This window comes from Miniopterus natalensis, chromosome 1, assembly GCF_054644295.1.
Source record: "Miniopterus natalensis isolate mMinNat1 chromosome 1, mMinNat1.hap1, whole genome shotgun sequence".
NCBI classification, from domain to species: domain Eukaryota; kingdom Metazoa; phylum Chordata; class Mammalia; order Chiroptera; family Miniopteridae; genus Miniopterus; species Miniopterus natalensis.
In genome coordinates, this window is record NC_142081.1 from 39,048,928 (window position 1) to 39,069,923 (window position 20,996).

General features: G+C 39.0%; 1 protein-coding gene and 1 non-coding gene across 2 annotated transcripts in view; one reads left to right on the forward strand and one right to left on the reverse strand.

Annotated features, from left to right (window-relative positions):
- Nucleotides 1-20,256, reverse strand: part of PIAS1 (protein inhibitor of activated STAT 1) — a 108,983-nt gene extending 88,727 nt beyond the window's left edge. The window contains exon 1 of the mRNA XM_087820692.1: nt 20,213-20,256. Within this exon, the coding sequence (XP_087676818.1) occupies nt 20,213-20,236 (24 nt within the window). The 5' untranslated portion in view covers nt 20,237-20,256. The remainder of the gene's footprint in view (nt 1-20,212) is intronic.
- On the forward strand, nt 12,472-12,579 carry LOC148094094 (U6 spliceosomal RNA). The gene has a single exon (XR_015716295.1). It is a non-coding gene; the product is annotated as a U6 spliceosomal RNA (small nuclear RNA).
- Nucleotides 20,257-20,996: the final 740 nt, after the last annotated feature.

Here is a 20,996-nt window from a genome sequence, read left to right on the forward strand (position 1 = left end):
CTTTAACCAGCTTTCCACGCTCCAGAATTTTTATATACATGATGTTCTTTCAGCAAGTAACTCTTCTCCTCTTTTCCCTACCATCCTTTTTCTAGCTAACTCCAACTCATTTAGGTTTCAACTTAGATGTTATCACCTTTGGGATACCTTCCTTAGGTCACCCCCACAACGTTAGTAAATTTACTCTCTTGTGTATTCCCCAGTTCAATTTAACACAGCCCTTATGCTATATGTAAGAGAGGTTCTGTTTACTTGTTCCCTACCAAACTAACTATAAGCTCTGTCTAGACTATGTCTTGTTCACAATCAATGAGTATGAGTAATAATAGTACGGCATCTCTCTTATTATGAATCATATTAACAGGGCAAACATATTAGAAATTGTACACAATACCTCCCCCAAAATAAGGACATTATATAATTCTGCCCAGGGTTTACTCAGCATAAAGAATTTTATTCTTAATCCTACAAAGAATGGAAAGTTACAAAAACTTTCCAAATTGCAGGAAATGTAGGGGTGGAGAAGAGACTGACATAATTGACAAAAAAGTCAATCTGACTGAAGAGTAAATAAATTGAAAAGGGAAATTAAGATATGAGACCAATTTAGAGGTTGTTCATCAATACCAATGTGAAACTGAGAGTCTGAAACAATAAGGGTGGTAGTTGGGAACAAAAGGAAGGCATATCATTAAGAAAGACTTGTCAAGGTTTGGATGTAAGGAAGTCTGTTCACATGGCTCAGAAACAGGGAAACCTGCCCGGTCCGGTGTGGCTCAGCAGTTGAGTGTCGACCTAGGATCCAGGTGATTGGGGTTCGATTCCCAATCAGGGCACATGCCTGGGTTGTGGGCTCGATCAATGACTCTCTCATCATTGATGTTTCTATCTCTCTCTCCCTCTCCTTTCCTCTCTGAAATCAATAAAGATATATTAAAAATAATAATAATAGGGAAACCTTCCCTGAGCACTCCAACGAGGTCAGGTCTCCTTGTTCTGTGTGCTTACAGAACTTTGTCCTTTTCCTTTACAGAGCTCAGGACAGCTCAGACTCTCATAATCTCATTGTTAAAAGTTTTGATAATCTGTCCTCAACTTCCCAGAATTTGCATTACTCTCTTATACATATCTCCCCACAATGGATATATACTGGGTGTTACATAAATATACCTCAATGTTTCTCTCCTCATTACCTTTGTTCATGCTGTTCCCTCTGCTTGAAATAACCTCCTTGTAATGTGAACTATCAAAAATCTTCTAAGGCCCAGTTTGAAATAAGCTTAGCGAGAAGGAACTTTTTCCTCTTATGAGTACTTTAACGATTTACACGGTTACTTTTTAAAGTAATGCTTTCTATTATAGTTGTTCTAGACATTTCTCTCCTCCACAAAAATGAGGCAAATGCCTTGAGTTCAGCCATGGGGCAGAGGGAGCAGAACTAGGTGTGGATGGGCTGAATAGAAGGAAGTTCCAAGCACAAACAGCAGAAAAGAAAGCACCAGAGAACTTGAAAATAAGTCTAAGAAATGTCCACTCCCTCTCCCAAAGGATTCTTATACTGGGTTATAACAACCCCTACATGTGTCTTCCCTCCTAATCCTCATACTACTTATTGGTGATATTTATTTTTTAAAAATACATTTTTTTATTGATTTCAGAGAGAAGAGAGGAGAGAGGGAAACATTAGAAACATCAATGATGAGAGAGAGTCACTGATCAGCTACCTCCTGCACAGTCTCCATGGGGGATCGAGCCCACAACCCAATCATGTGCCCTGACCAGGAATTGAACCCTGATCCCCTAGATCACAGGTCAATGCTCAACTGCTGAGCCATGCCAGCAGGGCCTTATTGGTGATATTTATATAAATTCAATGCCCAAAAGAAATATAATGTAAGCTACAAATGCGAGCCACACATGTAATTTTTAATTTTGTGCTAGCAACATTTTAAAAAGTAGAAAGAGCCCAGCTGGCATGGCTCTGTGGTTGAGCATTGCCTGTGATCCAGGAGATCATGGTTCAATTCCCGGTCAGGGCACATGCCTGGGTTGTTGGCTCCATCCCCTGTGGGAGGGGGTGGGGGGGGTGCAGGAGGCAGCCGATCAATGACTCTCTCTCATCATTGACATTTCTCTCTCTCTCTGAAATCAATAAAGATATATTTTTAAAAATTAAAAATACAAAGTAAAAATATGTAAAATGAATATTTTACTTAACCCAATATACCCAAGATATTCTCATTTCAATGTATAATCAATATAAAACAATTATAAGATATTTTCATTCTTTTTCTCATATTATACTTTTGAAATCCAGTGTACAAACACATCTCAATTTCAACTAACCACATTTCAAAAGCTCAATAGCTACACATGACCAGACTAGTGGCTACAGTACTAGACAGTTTTGGCAGCTCTAAATAACATCCCTGTCATTCACTGAAGGTTTTAGAACCTGCCTCAATTATCCAGGCTCCAACCCAATAACCCTGGGCTGGCTCCTTGGCTCCTTGGCTCCTTGGCTCCTTGGCTCCTTCCTTCCTTCCTTCCTTCCTTCCTTCCTTCCTTCCTTCCTTCCTTCCTTCCTTCCTTCCTTCCTTCCTCCCTCCCTCCCTCCCTCCCTCCCTCCCTCCCTCCCTCCCTCCTTCCTCCCTTCCTCCCTCCCTCCCTCCCTCCCTCCTTCCTCCCTCCCTCCCTCCCTCCTCCCTCCCTCCCTCCCTCCCTCCCTCCCTCCCTCCCTCCCTCCCTCCTTCCTTCCTTCCTTCCTTCCTTCCTTCCTTCCTTCCTTCCCTCTTTCTCCCTCTTTCTCCCCCCCCCAATCCTCACCTGAGGATATGTTTTTATTGATGTTTTCGGAGAGAAAGGAAGGGGGAACAAAGGAGGAGAGGGAGAGAGAAACATCCATGTGAGAAACATAAACTGGTTGCCTCAGATACACGCCCTGACCAGCGATAGAACATGCAACTTAGATATGTGCCCTGTCTGGAAATTGAACCCACAACCTTTTGGTGCACTGAACAACGCTCCAACTGAGCCACTTGGTCAGGGCCCTGGGCTATATTTCTTAATTCCTCATCATTACTCTTCACCCTTAGACACTCACTCCCATGGCCACACGCTGGTTGGACCTTTCCAAAATAACTTTTTCATAGACTCCATTCTCTAACTACCGCCTATTCTTACTTGCTTAAGTACCTCTACTGCAACAATTCAACTTCACAAATACCTCAGATTTATTAATGCTACCACTCTCTATCCATCAGCCTTCAAGTTCAGCTTAGTAAGATTCCATGTACATCATTAAACATTTCTTTGCAAAATTCCCTTCCCCCTCTATGCCTGGCACATTCAAATGGTTCCAACTTTACAACTCCAGCAGACGGAAGAATAAATGCACGCAGGCAAACAGATGTTACTATACATCCATAATCATTCATCTCAATGAGCACAGGCATCCCACTAGATTTTCCAATAAGCCAGCAATCAAAATTCCCACAATTATAATTTCAGATCTGTTCCTTGCTCTTCCCCACACCTCCTTGCTCCAAAAACTATTTTTAAAAAGCATACATAAAACAAATGACTATGCAACTTTAACAATGCACTCAACATTATAATTTGACATTCAAAAAACTTGTTAAACAGCATTTTTTGCTAACTATAAAAACGTGCTCTTTTTAAAAATTAAGATACAGGCAGGTGCAAGAGAACCAAACTATACTTTTCATACACTCACTGGAATACTAGAATGTAAGTTTCACAAGGGCAAAAACTCAATCTATTTCTTTCCCAACTGACTACTGAGCATCTAACACAATATCTGGCAAATAAATCAGCCCTCCTTTTTTTGGAATGAGTAAGAACCCTGCTTTAAGTAATTGTTATTTGAAAGGCTAAACATAAAATAAGCAAAAGGAATGGGGGTGACTGTTTGTTTTTAAGATTTAGCCCAGAATATACATATAGCCCAGTAAACGAATAATGCTTTTTACTTTACATAAAACTTTTTTTAATGCATCAGGACAAAAATATATAAAGTGTAACAGACTTTAATGGTTTATGCTTCTACCAAAAAGCTAGACTTTTCCCATAACTCTAATTCAATTTCTTGCATTACAGCATGTACACATATAAATCTAAGCACTTTTCAAGAATTAACCAAGTGTGGACCACTGTGGCAATTAACTTAAGTCCCTTCTTCTTCCCCATACATCATTAGGCATAATTACCAGATTCTATGGGCATGTATATTTGCCACAGTTATGCATATATTCAAAATAAGGTCTCCAATACTTTCCACCTCTGCCTATGAAATACCCTTCTTCAAAGAATGTTATATCAAATTTGGTAATTTATAACACTGATATAATTAAGTGGTTTAATTAGAAGCAATGGCTTAAAAACAACCTTACAAGTAAATATATACAAAACTAATATTTCACTACTAGTTTCAGTTTTAAAAGTAACCTATTAATACAGGTTACCTGAGCCGAAGTGGGGAAGAAACACAATGAAGATGCACAAATGTAGGCCTCAAAAGTTTTAGAATACTCTAAAGTTTGAAGTTTGTTTTATTTTTTAATCCTCACACTAGAATATTATTTTCCACTGCTTTTCAGAGTGGGAGGAAGGGGAGAAAGAGAGAAACATCGATGTAAGAGAGCTACATCAACTGGTTGCTTTCCATATCCGCCCTGTCCAGGGCCAGGGATCAAGTCTGCAACTGAAGTACATGCCTTTGGCAGTAATCAAACACAGGACCCTTCAGGATCCTTCAGTCCATGGGCCAACACTCTAACCACTGAGCCAAACCAGCTAGGGCTGATTTTTGTTTTATTAGTCTTCTATAAGTTATACTTTCTTCTACAAAGTTATATTTTGCATAAACTGTAATTTTTAATTTTTTTGTTTAAAATATTACAGATGTCCCTTTTTATACTGTAATTTTTAAAAGCAACCCAGCATGGTCTCAGAACATAATTTCTATTATCGCTCAATATAAATTTTTTAAGTCACAAATGGGATTTTTTATTTGTCACAATTAAATGTCTGAATTTTAAACAGATTCTTGGACTGAGGGCTCATGTTCATCAACTCATTCAACTTTAGCACCTCATTCCCAGGAGCTTTTCCAGAACTGCTACCTTCACCTTAAAGTTCCATGAGTTTTCCCAATTCAAATTTGGGCTTCTTGCATTTTGACTTTTCTAACAAAGACATGATGGAGCATATAGATTGGCAAGCCTTTTCTACGTATGTATTTTCCAATGCTATCTGGAATCAATTTATTGACCACTTCTTTCAAGTCATTTGTCTGTACCTCTCGGATCATGATTTCCATCGCTTCCGGATTTGGCAGACCTATTGATGCTGACCGGAAGTCTTCCAAATCCGACTGTCGACTTTTTTTTTTTTTTTTTAGTAAAACCAACACAGAACGGACAAAGCAAATTAAATAATCATCGGTAGTCTTGACATCAACATAAGCTTCAACCATGGTCTGACATTTTTTTGACCACAGAGCACATTCTGTCATGGGTGAGATCCATACCATGGAAATTAGTCAGGCTGTTTTTGCTTTGAACATCCTCAGTACTTAGCTTGAATTTTCTAAATGCAACATCATCATTCTGCAGATCAAGTAGGCTCATTTAAAAAAAAACAACCCCTGAGACCATTAGATGTGATTTTGGTTCCTTGAGTTCTCATGACTAGTGTTTTTCCAATATTTCTTATATTGAACATAGCTGGTGCACTCACATCACCCCAATCTTTCTTAGAAAATGGACCAACCAACCACTTTGTTCTTGGCTCCCTTTGAGCCACCTTTGGTAAAGTGCTTGTTCTGCTGACCGCCATGGTGCTGCTCAGAGAGCCAAAAAGGATCAATATAAATCTTACTTCAACATTGGCAATTATTTAAGAATGGTTATCATATATTAATATAGTTTGTATTATGAGCACAGGAAGTTTACAATGTGTACCAGGCTAAATACAAACTGACCATATACAAACATCTACCATATTCCCTCCCTAAAAGGAAACAAAAAGACAGTAAACAAAGAAAAATTAATTCACAAGAACAAAGAGCAAAAGATAACAACCAACTAATTAAAAGAAAAAAGAAAAAAAGTAAAAGGTCCAGCTCTCTAACAAGATAAAACAGGGAAAATTACTAACAGATTAATACAGGAAAATTTCCTAGAAATAAAGGACATGTGTCTCCACACTGGGCCACCAAGTACCTTAGCACAATGACTGAAAAATACCCACACCAAAGCATTTCATCATTAAGTTTGAGCACACCAGTAATAAAGATCCTAAAACTCCCAGACAGATCACATGTAAAGATTCAAAAACTGAAACTGCACTCTGTATCTTGTACAAAGTGGAAATCATCTTTAGTTTGTTACCAAAAAGCAAGTGTAAAGAAGAGAAAATGTCTAACTGTTCAGAATTATACTATACTTCAATCTGTCTAGAGTTTCATTCAAGAACTAAAACTAGTCTTTAGAAAAATTTTTCTAAAAAGCTAAAATTTAGCAAAAGTTGAACAGTTTAGCCCAGCCAGTGTGGCTCAGCAGCTGAATTCTGACCCAGGAACCAAGAGGTCACCGGTTCACTTCCCAGTGAGGGCGTATGCCCAGGTTGAGGGCTCGATCCCCAGTGGGAAGCATGCAGGAGGCAGCCAATCAATGATGTTTCTCTCTCATTGATGTTTCTTTCTATCCCTCTCCCTTCCTCTCTCTCTAAAAATCAGTAAAAACATATCTTTAAAAAACTGACCAGTCAGACTAACTCTGAGTAAGATCATTATTAAAGTTCAATGTTAACTTTATTTAAACTCCTTTTGCTCCTAATAATTTTGTTACTTTAATTTGGCGTAGCAAAATAACTAACCTAAAAATGAATGGTACTATTTTAAAATCATAGGGCGTGAAGAAGAGGAGGGGGCAGGCAGCTGGACAGGAAAGACAAAGGAATCGCAGAACAAAAGACTTTATATAAGTTTTTCAAAAGATTAAGTTATGGTAATTAATTTTTTCCATCAATCTAAAACATTCATATGTGAAAACTGATAAGAAACAGTTAACTTTCTTAAATGTAATTCAGAAATAGAGAGATTCAGCCCGGCCGGGCGTGGCTCAGCGGTTGAGCGTCAACCTAGGATCCAGGCGATCAGGGTTCGATTCCCGGTCAGGGCACATGCCCAGGTTGTGGGCTGCAGCCGATCAATGACTCTCTCATCATTTGATGTTTCTATCTCTCTCTCCTTCTCCTTTCCTCTCCCTGAAGTCAATAAAGATATATATATTTTTTAAAAAAGTAGAGATTCAAAGTTAAGCAAAAAGTACTTAGCAACTACACATATTTTTGCTCTTAAGCAGATAATTATGATGAGATAATATGTGTCTAATTGTCCACCAGACTGAATTTCTTCCTGTCAGAATGTTTTAGCCCGGCCAGCATGGCTCACTGGTTGAGCGTCAACCTAGGAACCAGGAGGTCATGGTTTGATTTCTAGTCAGGGCACATGCTCAGGTTTCAGGCTAGATCCCTGGTAGGGGTTGTGCAGGAGGCAGCCAATCAATGATGTTTCTCTCATTGATGTTTCCCTCTCTCTAAAAATCAATAAAAACATATTTTTTAAAAAAAAAAGTCTTCCTTTTCCAGTCTTACTTTGATACTCTGAGGAATGATGCTTAAGAAATACAGAGGCTGGCCTAGCCGGGCATGGCTCAGCAGTTGAGCATCAACTGGAACCTAGGATACAGGAGATCCAGGTTGGATTCCTGGTCAGGGTACACGCCTCAATCCGCAGTGACGACTCTCATCATTGATGTTTCCACTCTCTCTCCCTTCCTCTCTCTGAAGTCAATAAAGATATATTTAAAAAGTGAATAAATAGATCTCATAAAAAAAAAGCTGAAATTTTTCAAATAACAAATCTAAAGGTAGAAACTGAAAAGCAGTCTTATAATCTCTAGATCCTATCATCTTGATGTTCCCATGTTAATCTCACAAGAGGAAAAAGGAAGAAAACAAAATAGGTTCAATACAAATGAATCATCTTAAATATCTGGTAGGAGCTATTAAAACATGAAAAGAAAATTATTTGCTATACTTAGGTTAGGAGACACCTGTATGGATTTTTTATTTATCCAAGCTATTTCCATCCACTGCTAAGGGGGGAAAAGGCAATCAAAGACTGAGACATAACCTTGAAAAAATAAAAAGTTATACAACTCCCACACCATTAGTAAATTAAGGTATTTGGAGTTCATTCATTCAATGCAAGCCATTATACTGCTTAGCATTTTTACTACAGAGATGCAAGACACAAACAGCTTCTGCTTAGCATACTTGCCTTGTAAATGGATCACAATTATCTATATAAGTAAACTATTTTTTCTTTTAAATTATAAGAAATACCATGGGTAAGAAGGTGGAAGGGATACTTCTATTTTAAACTACAGACTCCTGGCCCTGATGTGTGGCTCAGTAGGTGGGCTCAATTGCTGGTTACTGGTTCAGGTTTGATCCCCAGTCAGGGAGGTGCAGGAGGCAACCAGTGATGTTTCTCTCCCATACTGAGGTCTCTGTCTCTCTCTCTCTCTCTCTCTCTAATTAAAATTAATAAACTACAGACTCCTCTACTGTGTATCTTATATTAAAAAGTGTTCAGGTTCTCAAAGGTTTTGCTCTTTGGACTCTTCTATAGTCTTGCAAGAGGACTCCAAAAACTGTTGACTAAATTTATGTCTGCTGTGACAGAAATTAAAACTGAGAAATTTTTTAAGTATTATCATTTAAAAATAATAAGTTCATTAACTTGTTAACATAAATCACATACAAAATTTGAAAAAACTGTAATCCAAAACAAAACAAAAAAATTGTAAGAAAGCTGTCACTGTTTTACATTTTTGCAAATCTCTCTAATGTCTGATTCTCATATCTGCTTTCGCAATCTGCTGCATTAGGTTGTTTTGATCAAAATACTGTATAAAAAAAATTCAGCCTCCTATGTAGTTGGAAAAGAACAGAGTATTTCAACAGTGTTTTCAGATAACTGGATATTCTTTGATCCTTCACCAAAACTCAACGAGTGGGAGTTTCTTACAGGCTGTTGCAATATGGAATCTGAAACCCTATCTATGAACATTTCCTACTCTGATATATTGATATCCACTGGTCTGTCTTCCATATCCAATAGCTCCTTCTCCCCATATATAATTTTCTAACACCACGCACTGGTTATTTAGAAAATACTGGTTCACTGAATTACATGGTCCTTTCAAATGTTGACACTTTTCACTATACAATATATTACATTCATTACTATCACCACTGACTTTATTTAAAAAAACAGCAGCCCTGCCAGGCGTGGCTCAGCAATTGAGCATCGACCTGTGATCCAGGAGATCGCAGTTCGATTACCGGTCAGGGTACATGCCTGGGTTGCGGGCTTGAACCCCAGTCAGAGGCGTGGAGGCAGTCGGTAAATGACGACTCTCTCATCATTGATGTTTCTCTCTCTCACCCTCTCCCTTCCACTCTCTAAAGTCAATAAAGATATATTTTAAAACAACAACAAAAACCCCAAGTACTGGGAGGCTATCAAATATAAGTAGCAATTTTAAGTCTTCCAAAATTCTATTTTTGCTTGAAAGCTTGAATTTTATCATTAGCAACAAATATAGTCAGTTGTTTTTCTTGCAGGGACAGGCTCACTAGTTTTGAGGAAATGTCTGCCTGAATACCCAAGTCTGAATAACCACACTTTGTCAGTCCTGAGTTCTTTCAAGTAACAATGGTGTTTCAGGAAAATAAAACAGGGAATTTGGTTTGCAACTCAAAATAATTGCACAAATGCTTCTCCTTAAGACAACTATCGTTCTTCAGTATTTATAGAAATGCTTTATTCATACTTTACATTTCATCATTAAGGATAGTATCAAAAAGACATGTACTCAAGGGTCAAGATTTAATAAAAGTAATACTTCTATTGGTTCATGAAAGACATTCTAAGTGAATCTGGATTTTTTTTTTTTTTAACTGAGTGTGTTTAGTGGTAAACAACACAATGACTACACCACGTTTGGTGCCACTGCCTTAACTCATGCTACTGTGCCAGCAGCTTTACCCCTCATTGCTTTTGCACCACCAGTGCAAATGTCAATCTAGGGGAAACTGTGAATAACATCTTGGTATTATGAAAATTGTTTTGAAAGACCCCTTAAAATAGTCTTGGGGATCAACAGGGGTCCACAAACCATACTTTGATAACAGCTGGACTAGAGAAAAGAAATTCAGAAACCAGTAAGATAAGTCATAACTCAAAGACTTATGGCCTAGCAGAGGGAATAAGGGGGAACTAGAAGGAAGGCAGGAAGAGTCCCTAGAAGGGACCGTAGAAGACCCTAGGGTTGGCCGATTTCAAAACAAGTTTTGCCAGGAGGTGCCAAAGTACAGCCCTCACAGTGGACCTGTAAATAGCCCAGCCTGGTCCCTGTAGTGGCCCCAACAGCCCTGCAAACAACCTGTTCCTACAACCAGAGTCCATAAAGAGAACTATGGGGGAAAAAAAGACCTGAGGTTTTGGTTATCTTAAGCAATGATATACCCAGCATATTTGACTCTCGAACAGATTTTTTTTCCCCTCCAACTTTTAATTTTAAAACTGTTTTAGATTTACAGACATTGAGAGTTCCCATACACTCCACACCCAATTTCCCCAATTAACATTTTACATTAACACACTTGTTACAAACAATGAACCAATATTGGCACATTATTATTAAAATCTACTTTATTCAGATTTCCTTTTTTTTTTCCTGTTCCAAGATCCCATCCTAGATATCACAATGTATTTAAGTTGTCATGTCTCCTTAGGCTCCTCTGAGCTGTGACAGTTCTGATCATTTTAACACTACTCTCCTCTATGACAAAATCCTTTTCAATAACAACAACTAAATAAAACAAATAAAATCAATGGCCAGAAAAGGCAGCCAGTAAAAACATTCTTTTATTGAACTTCATATATACAGTCATGTCAAGTAAAAATGGTATTCCATTAAAAAAAGCAGCTAGTTCACACAACTCCAACAACTGCACAGGTTCTTCCATAGGATTTGGTATTCAGTGAAGGTGTTTTACAAGTACTTTCCATTTCATCACACAAAATACATTTTTAAATGTAATCAAGGATTGAGACATAATAAAATTAGTAAGTTTTATTGTTTCCTCAAGAACTTAAAATGTAGCTGGCATTTACATTTTAACTCCAAGTGCAAGGTGATATACTAAACTTGTACAGTTTAGTGCCACTGCCTTAATTCCTGTTAAGACACCAGCAATTTTACCCACTGTAGAGTTTGCAAATGTCAACATAGCAAATAATGCTTTATTATTTTTAGGGAAGTAGTTTTGACCTAGAGGACTCCCAGAGAATCTGGAGAACCACCATGGAACTGGGAAATAAATAGACTGTTATAGCTAATACATTACTTATATGATTAAAAAAGGCAGTGTTTTAGTAAATATTCTCTTATAACAAGAGTTCTTAAATACACACATATACTTGGTGATATACTCAAACTACTGATAGCCTGGTACCTCACACACTGTCAGAACTCAAATGTATAATGAATGACAGAGTATAATAAATACATCTGGAGTAAATAACAAATAATTACCAAGTACCTATCATAAGCTATTCTCTGAGTGAGGTGCTTCTATACATTTACTTTCTTGGGTAAATTACAGAAGCCCATAGGCCAGAATGATGGTTTTTAAAATGAGAAAATTATCCTGAAATCTTTCAAATCTTTTTTAAAATTAGGCCCACATGACTGCAAGAAAAAGTCTTAAAATTCACTAAAGCACAAGATAGCATGTTAAATTCTATTTTAAGCACTATGCCATGAAGCTAAAAACAGGCATGCTCACATTCAGAAACCTAAATACAAAATGAACTTCTTCGGCTGTGTCCTGCCAGAACCCCATAAAGAGCCTAAATTCCACCTCTCCTCAAGCCAAACAACCCTTACCTATAATAGTTTTCATTCCTATTTTTAAGTAACCTCCAATATTAACACTATAGAGGTTACATTAAATGCAACTATTTTTTTAAATGGCATAACAAAACACCAAAACAAGTTAAGAACTTTTAGACATACATTAATAGGTTCAAGAGGTAAACCTCTGCCCAGCTGGCGTGGCTCAGGGGTTGAGCGTAGACCTATGAACCAGAATGTCATGGTTCAATTCTGGGCCAGGTGCACATGCCCAGTTGTGGGTTCAAGCCCCAGTAGGGAGCATGCAGGAGGCAGCCAATCAATGACTCTCATCACTGATGTTTCTCTCCCCCTTTCCCTTCCTCTCTCTGAAATCAATAAAAACATATTTTTTTTAAAAAGCCTCTATAAATATACACATGAAATGTTTACACTGTTGAAAAGAATAAGAGCAGTGCTCTCTTTGGCAGCACATATACTAAAACTGGAGCAATACAGAGTAATATTAGCATGCCCCCTGCACAAGGATGGCATGCAAATTCGTGAAGCATTCCATATTTTCTCCACTCATTATCAATAATAAACATTTTCTAATGGGAAGAAAAAAAAGGATTAAGACCATCTCATTTGGGATACGTCATGGAAAGATCTTCAGTATGTGTTGCTAAGTGAAAAAAGCAAATCAAAGGATACTATGTACAGTATGATCCCAGCTTATGTTTTTAGGAAGTATGTTTAATGTACAAGCACATTCATTTAATAATACTGAGTTCCTTCTGTGTGCCCAGTTTGTTCTAGAGCTAGACATACACACACAATAAATTACAAATATTATATAGACACACATAATTAAATACCCACAAAGAAAAATGAACAACTCAGAGGCAAAGGCAACATACTATATGATTCCATTTATATGAAATGCCAAAATAGGCAAAGCTACAGAGACAGAAAGTAGATTAGCAATTGCCTGAGGGTGAGGCGAGTTGTGGGCAATGGGAGTGATAGCTGAAGGGTGCATGATTTCTTTGGAGGGTAAGAAAAATATTCTAAAATTGATGGTGGTGATTGTTGCACAACTTGTAAATATATTAAAAACCATTTAACTGTGCACTTTACATGGATGAACTGTATGGTATGTAAACTGCTTCAATAAAGCTATTATGTTACCCACCCAAAAAAGAATAGATACTAAAGTGGTTGGGAGGGCAGGGGATGATGAATACAGTTAAAATTTTATACTATTTACTGCTATATCATTACAACGAGAAATATATCCATTTATTATCTATATATAAAGTAAAGATATATAAATAAACCTCAAACAGTCTTTCATAAATTATTGTGGATTTAATATTATGCAAGTTCATTTAAGAAGCAGCCATTAAAAAAAAAAAGTTAAGCCCAGCTAGCACGGCTCAGTGGTTGACCTATGAACCAGGAGGTCATGGTTCCATTCCTGGTCAGGGCACATGCCTGGGTTGCAGACTCCATCCCCAGTTGGGGGTGTGCAGAAGGCAGCCAATCAACAACTCTCATCACTGATATTTCTCCCTCTCTCCCTCCTCTCCCTTTCTTTCTCTGAAATCAATAAAAACATATTAAAAAAAAAAAAAGCGTGAAGATATAACCCTATCTCAGGACATTTACAATTTAGACTGACAAACAGACATGTGCATCAGCCCCCTCACTAACAGAAATCTTGAACATAATTTGTTCATTTGACAAATATATCTTTGGCACCTACTGTGCCCACAGGGAAGAGGGTAAAGAATGGGTAAGAATGGAGTAGTATACAACACAGAATACTGGTTAACAAAAAGATGCAAACTAAGAGCTCTGGCTTTAAGTTAAGGACTTTTGCTATACAGTGGGGGAGACAAAACACACAAAGTAGACTGGGGTCAGCCTATAAAAAATCTTGAATACCAAAATGAGAGCTAAGACTTGATTCTGGTTTTGATGGAAAGCCACTAGAGTGACAGGATGAAAGGAGTGTTTTGGGAAAATTAACCTGGCAACCAAAGGGGGGGGGGGGGGGACTGAAAGCAGAGAAGAAAGGCAGGAAAGGTAAGAGATGAAATTGTTAAAAATAAGAACATTTGTAACAGTCCTGTGTTGGTGATATTTAAAATTTACTAATTAAAAAAGTAAAACGAAAATAAATAAATAAATAAATAAATAAATAAATAAATAAATAAATAAATAAATAGAATTTACTAATTAATGTTCAAAGAGTTTGTTTTGTTTGCTTGGTCTAAGGTTAAGCAGAAAAGGAAAAACAGTAGTTCTTAATTTTGATGAATTTTAGAAGTGCTTAGCAAGGAATGAAGGTTTATCAGAGAATTCTGAGGGGAGAAGGGATTTGGGGAGCTATCTTTTCTTGTGCTAGCATTGAAATCAAGAATAGAGGGAATCAAAAACAATTCAAGTTCCACAATTTTTAACATGGAAGGGAAAGTACCATACAGACATTTTGCAGTTAGAATAGCAAAAACTGCATGAGAATTAGTATTACTATAAAACTGATAGCAAAGGACAACTAATCACTTTTACATTTATGCCTATTTCATAAATGTAGGTTTAGGTGAGGACCAAATTTGACATCAAATTTAGAGTATGATCAATTTTACACCCTTAACTTCACCAACATTTCCTTCTACAGTGCTTTTTCATATGTTGCACAAATAATCGATTCACATATGCATTTATTAATTGATTTAACCCATAAAGTTTCTTTCTTTCTTTTTTTTTTTTTAAATATATCTTTATTGATTTCAGAGAGAAGAAAGGCGAGGGAGAGAGAAACATCAATGATGAGAGTCATTGATCGGCTACCTCCTGCACGCCCCTGATTAGGGATTGAGCCGGCAACCCGGGCATGTGCCCTGACCGGGAATCGAACCCTGATCGCCTGGATCCTAGGTCGATGCTCAACTGCTGAGCCACGCCCAGCCGGGCTAAAGTTTCTTTCTTAAAATAGAAAAATGTTTTCATTGCCCATGTAACCTTTCTCTAGCAGCTTCCTAAAAACAATGGTACCTACCAATCTAATACTATGGCAACACTTCCCTGAGATTAAAAATATGAATAAGGCAAATTCTCATTTCTACTTTCTTTAGATTAATGTTCAGCAATGCTTTTTCAAATGCTGCTTAAAAACAGATGAGCATCTAAAGAAGACACATAATCTTGCTATATTTTATTATTGTGATATAATTTCCCCAAATCAAGCATACTTAAAGTAAGTTATAAATACTATTTCATAATCCATTTCATACTCTGTTGCATGTTCTAATTCAGAAGAAATGTTCACTTACATTTTCCATAATCTCTACCATCATTTAATAATTTTATCTGGTAGATTTATAGAAACATAAATAAAGGTATAGACAATGAACAAATCAAGAATTACTTATTTCACTCACACTTCATCTACGTAAAATACCATCTGCACTGCTCCTCCCTAAAGCACCAAAAGGTCTGTCATATTATATTGAGTTAGAATAAAACATTTGCAAACGTTTGTATCAAGCTATTTGTCAAGACATTGTTTAAAATAGCAAGAAAGTGGAAATAATCTAATTGTCTAATGGTAAGGGACTAGTTGAATAAAATACAATGTTACCTTTCAAATAATCATATAGACCTATATACTAACCTGGAAAGACAGCCATGAAAATAGCAGATGACAAAGAGTAGTGTGATATCTTTTTGTGATGAATATACAAAGATATGCTCACAGAAAGAAAATCTAATTGGGTTCCCAGATGTTAACCATGATACTACTAAGTGCTAAGATTACAGGTGCTGTTTATTTTTCTGCCTGCTTTTCTCACTATTTTGTGAAATTTTCCCCAAACAAAATGATATTTCTAAGAATTAATATCTATGATTCCAACCAAACTCCAGAATCTTCCTTGCAAAAACAAAAAAACAAGTTACATCCCAAAATACCCTAGAAAAGGGCAAGAAAGAAAGTTACCAGCCACAACATAACTAGAATTCTTAGTAAGCGAGGCACCAGGAGGACTAACATGGCACCACCTTTAAGGCAGCCTACAGTACAACACTTTGAAATCACAAGACCTAGGTTCAAGTCCCTGCCACTTTTATTTGTATGACCTTGGGCCAGTCACTTACCCTTTCTGGGCTCACTTTATCAATAAAAGAAAAAGATTACTTGCCTTTCCTACCTCAAAGAACTGTTGGAAAGATCAAACGAGATAATGTGATACATTATGAACTGCAAAGCACTATATAAGATTATTCAAACATTAAAAAGAAAACACAAGGTGCTTAATGCCAGAACAGAATACTTCAGAAAACACTACAACCAATTCTATGAAGTAATGAACCAGGGGTTTTGTTTGTTTTTAAAGGCTACATCTCTTCATAAACACCAGTTTTTCAGGATCTTAAATACTTCTTTCCAGTTCCCACTACAATCATGAGCCATTTTGTTTTTTATCCCTAGCTACCAGCAGAAAAGGGTACGAATTACACTGAACTCAAAAGCCTCAGCAAGAACCATGGAGCAGCATGTTGATGGAGTTCACTAGGAGAAACCCAAGGTTAATCAGCTATGGGCTCACCACTAAACACTACAGCAATCAACAGGGATTACAAGAGACTCTTTGAAGAGAAATACAATACAATCACCCAGGAGAAAATGGTGGAGGAAAAGCCAGTATTTCAAAACAATTATATGAAATACTTAAAAACTAGAGTGTTCTATAAATTGTTCTTAAATAATGTTCATAAAAATGGTGACCTAAAACAAAAGCCACCCAAATGTGGCACTTGACAAAAGCAAATTATGGAGATTCAAATGGAATCCATGAATAAGTTGTCAGATTTACTTGCTTCTATTTGAAATAAAAGCAGACAAATTACACCACAAAGATCAAAATTAAGTGGCTATTTCTTGAAAATGAAAAGGCAAATATGACAACAGAATTAGTGACATGCTTAAAATAAATACTTTTAAAAATATGGTTTTAAAAGTATGGTTTGTCTTCCCATTGAATTCCACTATTTACTCAACTAAAATGATAATGAACTTCTTCCTTCCCACTGTTCCTCCTGTGAGCTAAAATGGCAATATAACTTGACATAAGTTTTTAACGCAAAAAAAATTTGTAATTTTTTAAACAAGTACTTTAAGAAGGGATACTTGAAGCTGTCAGATTACCAACTCCCAAAATCTAGCCATCACACCGTCCATTTATGTTCCTAATAATAAAATGCTCACTCTCTACATTCTCACAAGTGTCATTTATGGGTATTCCCCTAATGAAAAATTAAACCTTTCACAAACAAATGTGCACAGAGAACTCTTTTTGATATGTAGTACTCACAATCCAATTTTTATTGGCAACATCTATAAGTGTTGCAGTTTGCACTGAATCTACAGGGGATACTGATCTATCCATTTTTAACATCTGATCTTTGCAGATTTGTTACAGATTTAAAAGGACTCACAAAAAATGGGCCATGACGAAAATAATTATAAATACAATCCACGGCAAAATGAAATGCAGGCTGTAAATTAAGATTAAAAAGTGACTGCATTTACTAAAAGCCTCATAGCTGGAAATCCACTGGAAGTACCGTATTTTCACCTAAAACTTGGAAAAATCTGGGTATTTCTTAATTCTTACTCTGACTTTCCTTACCTTATTAGAAATAAATGCTATTTACCTCCAAAACTCACAGAAAACCTAAGAAAATATAATTTCCAAAAGGAGTATCACTGCACAGAACGTTATATAAATAAATGCATTCTAAAATAACTATGATAGGCATTCCTAAGATCATCTCCCCCTCTCCAAAAATAAGAATAGCAAATATAATCACAATCAAGTATTAACAAGATTTTTAATACAGCTATCACGAGCTAAGCAATTTATCACAGCTCCTCAAAGTATTGAACACATGAAATGACAGACCAGTATATCAAAACAGTTATCATAATTTGAAAAAATTGTACAACAGGACCATAAAAGTAGAAAACAACTCCTCTGAAAAAACTCGAGTAGATTTTGGAGAGCAAAAAATGAGATCAATTTTAGAATAATGTCTTCCCCCAAGTGTTTTAGCGTTTATCTGATACAGGCTCATTTTTGTAAAGAGAAACTTCACCTAACAAGACTCACACCAGGGATCTGATGTATCTATCCCCAAAGGCACTTTCTTAAAATGAGAAAGAACAAAGGAGGAAATCTCCCAGCATGTGCTTTCCATACCAGTTTCTTTGGACAGCATCAAGAGTGACAATATAGCTAGCACAAGCTTTTCAGCTTTACTCTGTGGTCCATGTGTAACAGAATTGACTACATTCGAAAGGATTTCTAACAAAATAAATATTAAAAGACAAAGATGACATAGTGACTACATTTTAAAACTATAGAAAACATGAACTAAAGTTGTGTACTCTTTATTTCAAGAGCTAATTACCTCCAAATATTCAAATTCCTGAGGCTTTTTCATTTCAGTCAAATAGTTTGAAACTGGGAAAAAACCCCACGAAACTAACCATTATTAACTCTGCTCTCCCTTAAATTAATTTGTAATTAGAAGTATATTTTAAAAGAATGACACTCAGAGACAGTGCCTGAATATACAAATTTTGGAATGTTAACACTGCAAAATTATTGGGGGAAACGATTTTCAACTAAGTCTTCTACAGAAAAACTCTCCAGAAACTAGGCTAGTTGTTCTACAAGTTGCTTAATTATAATGCAGAAAAAAATTTTAATGGCTTTTATTAATTATAAAGAGAGGGACCCCCCCCTTCAAAGATTTACAACTGTATATCCCAATCTCCACTGATAGAGATGTCAGTTCTCTGGATCAGTATATAACCAGCTGCTTGGTTCACACATAGAAAGCCACAGAGGGGAATTTCGCGTTCAGAGCCTCGAAATAATACGCGTTAGTTAAAAACTGCTTGCTACTAAACCAAAATTATTCAAGCGGAGCCCCATTTGTCACAATCCAATCATAAGGGTTCCATCCCCCTCCCCCAACTGCTTGTGTAGTGGTATATTTGCTTTGGTAAAGAAGCCATCATCAGGTAAAGAAGATTGGGGAGGGAGAAAAAGCGGGGAAAGGGGGGCACCCTTTCATCCAATTTCGCGAGGCGTGAGTAATCGGTACAGTTGAGAGGAACGGAGGAACGTTCTATTTATTGGGGGTTGAAGTAGGATAAGGGGAGAATTTCGTTCAGATCAACATGGCCAGCAAGATGTCCCTACAAACAAAAGGCAACAGGGGGATATAAACACGAACCATTCACCTCCATCAGCTATAGCATCGCCATCATGGTGTGTGCAAACACCCCCAAAGGCTCCTCTCACCCTCCACACCAGCCAAAGGAAGAGCAGGAAAAGAAGAGAGCGGTGCTCCCTACCACCCACCACTGCTTCCAAATAGGGGGTTTCTCCCTCAGTTGCCCAGAATCAGAGAGACAGACAGACAGACAGACAGAAACGTCCCGCCCAGGCACACTCCTCCGCTACCCTTCAGCCGAACCTCAACGCCGGCCTGGGGCTCACTAAACTTTACTGGAGCTTCTCCCCACATCCCCACCCCACTGCCCCGGGATCGTGCTGCCCACGAGCGGGACACTCCGGGAGCTTCCTGACAGGAGGGCAACCGGGGAGAGCCGAGTACGGGGCGGGGGCGGCAGGGAGCCACGGAGGGGCGGGGCGGCCAGAGCCAAGTTCCCGGGGGTCTGAGCAGAGCTCCTGACAGGAGCCCGGGACTGCAAAGAAGGAAGAGGAAGCGGCGACGGGGAGCTTTTCCAATCCCCCTACATGTATACTCTACCCCAGCCCCCGCACCCCAAGGGGGGGCGGGGAGGCTGACTGGACCCGGAGAAAACCCAGCCTGAGAGGTAGCCGCAGCCCGCACCTCCGACTCCCGATTTCTTCCCCCGCCACCCCCGCCAGCGGCGCCCACAACAATAACACGCCGGCGACGACCCGTCAGCGCCCCCGAGGCACCAGGGGCCCGCGGCCCGCCGCTGCCGGGCCCCCTCAGCTGGGGCCGGGCGCGCCGCTGCTCCCTACAACTCCAGACCCTGGTGGAGGCAGCCCGAGCGGCCCCCCAGGGTCAGACCCATCCCCCCCGGCACCAGCGGCGCCGTCTCCGCGGCCGAATATTAGAAGTGAATTCGAGCTGCGCTTTACCTTTAGTTCCGCACTGTCCGCCATCTTGCGTTTGTCAGCGCAAGCGCACTGAACCTCACCGGGGGCCGCGGCTAAACCCGCCCCTCTAGCCAGCCTGGCCCCGCCCCGGCCCGGCCCCTCTCCCCCCTCCACCTCCCCGGCCCGCCCCCGGCCTCCGCCCCGCTCCCGGAGCTCCGAGCCCCGCCCCAGGCACGTACAGCTGCGAAACGGCCACGTACTATTTAAATAATGGCGCCAAGCGGGGAGGTTTGACAGTTACTCCCCCTCGGCCTCCCCGCCCCCCGTCCGGGCCCGCAGAGCGCCTCCGAGGACCGAGCGCGGCGGGAGGGCCGCTGCCCTGAGCCCCGCCCCTCGGGGCCTGCCGCACCCTCCCGCAAAGCTGCGGTGACCCGTCACGGGGAACAATAACGCCCTCCTCCCCCGCCCAGCACCTGCTGCCTGCGAGGGTGCGCGTGGGCTTAAAAATAACAATCCTTTAGGTTTAAAGAATACTTGAACTGGAAGCGTTTCCAGGTTTATTAGCTCCGATCCTGCTGATGGCAGCCCAGTGAGCCACGCAGGGAAGAGACCACAATTCCCACGGTGTGCACACAGGTAATCAGAAACGAAGGCTCCGAAACGCGACGAGTCCAAACAAGCACTTAACAGGGGCGGTCAAGGACAAAATTCTGAAGACCTTCATAACTACTTAGTGTTCGCAAGAATTATCTAGTGACTATATGCAGGCCCTGTTTCTAAGGATTATGTATACATTGGGAAGTTAAATACAACAGTCCCTGACCAA